The sequence below is a fragment of the Ictalurus furcatus genome, chromosome 1 (genome assembly GCF_023375685.1).
Source record: "Ictalurus furcatus strain D&B chromosome 1, Billie_1.0, whole genome shotgun sequence".
Classification (NCBI taxonomy): Eukaryota; Metazoa; Chordata; class Actinopteri; order Siluriformes; family Ictaluridae; genus Ictalurus; species Ictalurus furcatus.
This window is the reverse complement of record NC_071255.1, coordinates 16,205,538-16,206,798: the sequence shown is the minus strand read 5'-3', so window position 1 is coordinate 16,206,798 and position 1,261 is coordinate 16,205,538. Positions and strand designations below refer to the sequence as shown.

At 45.3% G+C, this 1,261-nt stretch overlaps 1 protein-coding gene across 1 annotated transcript; it reads right to left on the bottom strand.

Annotated features, from left to right (window-relative positions):
- Positions 1-1,261, bottom strand: mc5rb (melanocortin 5b receptor). Its single transcript, XM_053629183.1, has one exon. It carries the CDS (start codon positions 976-978, stop codon positions 1-3), a length of 978 nt encoding a protein of 325 aa, XP_053485158.1. The 5' UTR covers positions 979-1,261.

Below are 1,261 nucleotides of genomic sequence, written 5' to 3'. Positions count from 1 at the left end.
TCAGTATTTATTGGAGAAGCTACAGACGCTGCGCAGGTTGTACCAGCAGATGATCTCCTTGAAGGTCTTCCTCATCTCCTGGCTTCTCAGTGCGTAGATCAGTGGATTGATCACAGAGTTGCACATGATGAGAATCAGGTACATGTTGAAATGGGACATGAAGCAGATGCAGTACAGATTCTTTGGACAGGAGATCATAAGGCTGAGGTGGAGAAAGAACGGCACCCAACACACGATGAAGATACCCAGAAGGATGGTAAGAGTAAGGGCTCCTTTCAAGCTGGCCCGCTGCTGGGTACAGGCATTGGAACCGGGCAGCGTTGCCATGCGCCTCACGTGGGATCGAGCCAGCAGGAACATGTGGCTATAGAGAGATGCCATTAAGAGCAACATGGCCAAGAACATAGCCACCAGACAGACCACCACTGGTGTTGTGTCGGAGTAAATAATGAAGACAATCCCACAGCCAGTGCAGAAGCTCCAGATGCTACCAATGATCACGCACGCTCGCTTCACAGTCATGATGCTGTGGTAGCGGAGTGCGTAAAAAATGGAGATGTAACGGTCCACGGCAATGGCTAACAGACTGCACATGGAGGCAACCACAGAAATGCAGATGAGAGAGTCGAACACGTTATCAATCTGACGGATGAAATGATCTTTTACAATTAACCTCTTGTTAACCAGAAGATGGATCACTATAGTCTCCCATGCATTGGAAACACTTACTAACATATCTGCCAGAGCCAGACTGCAGATGAACATGTACATGGGAGAGTGAAGGTTCTTGTTTTTGATGATGGCAAGAATAACAAGGATGTTTTCAAACAGACTTAACAAGCCCAGTGTGAGGAAAAACTCCGGGGCGATGTGAACCTGCTCGCAATTTCCTGACACTCCTGATTCTGACTTGTTGGACTCCTCACTGTGGTTGATGGCTGTGACGGAGGAGTTTGGAACAAGTGGTGATCTGTTCATTTTGTGGCTGAGGGTCTTTCACAGCTTAAAAATCAAAACAAAATAAAAAGAGCTTTAAACTGAGTGGCTGTCAGTGAATGGACTCATCATGCAAGATTCTTGCACACCTGTATTAAAAAAAGGGGGGAAACATTATCAAAAAAAGAAAACGAGGAATTGTTGCTAACATCTGCAGTACTGATGGTGTAATAAAAGAAAATTACGCTAGCGCCATTGGACTTTTTTTTTTATTGGTAGAAATAATTTTAGGATGGCACAGCTGTTGCATTGCTACCTCACAGCT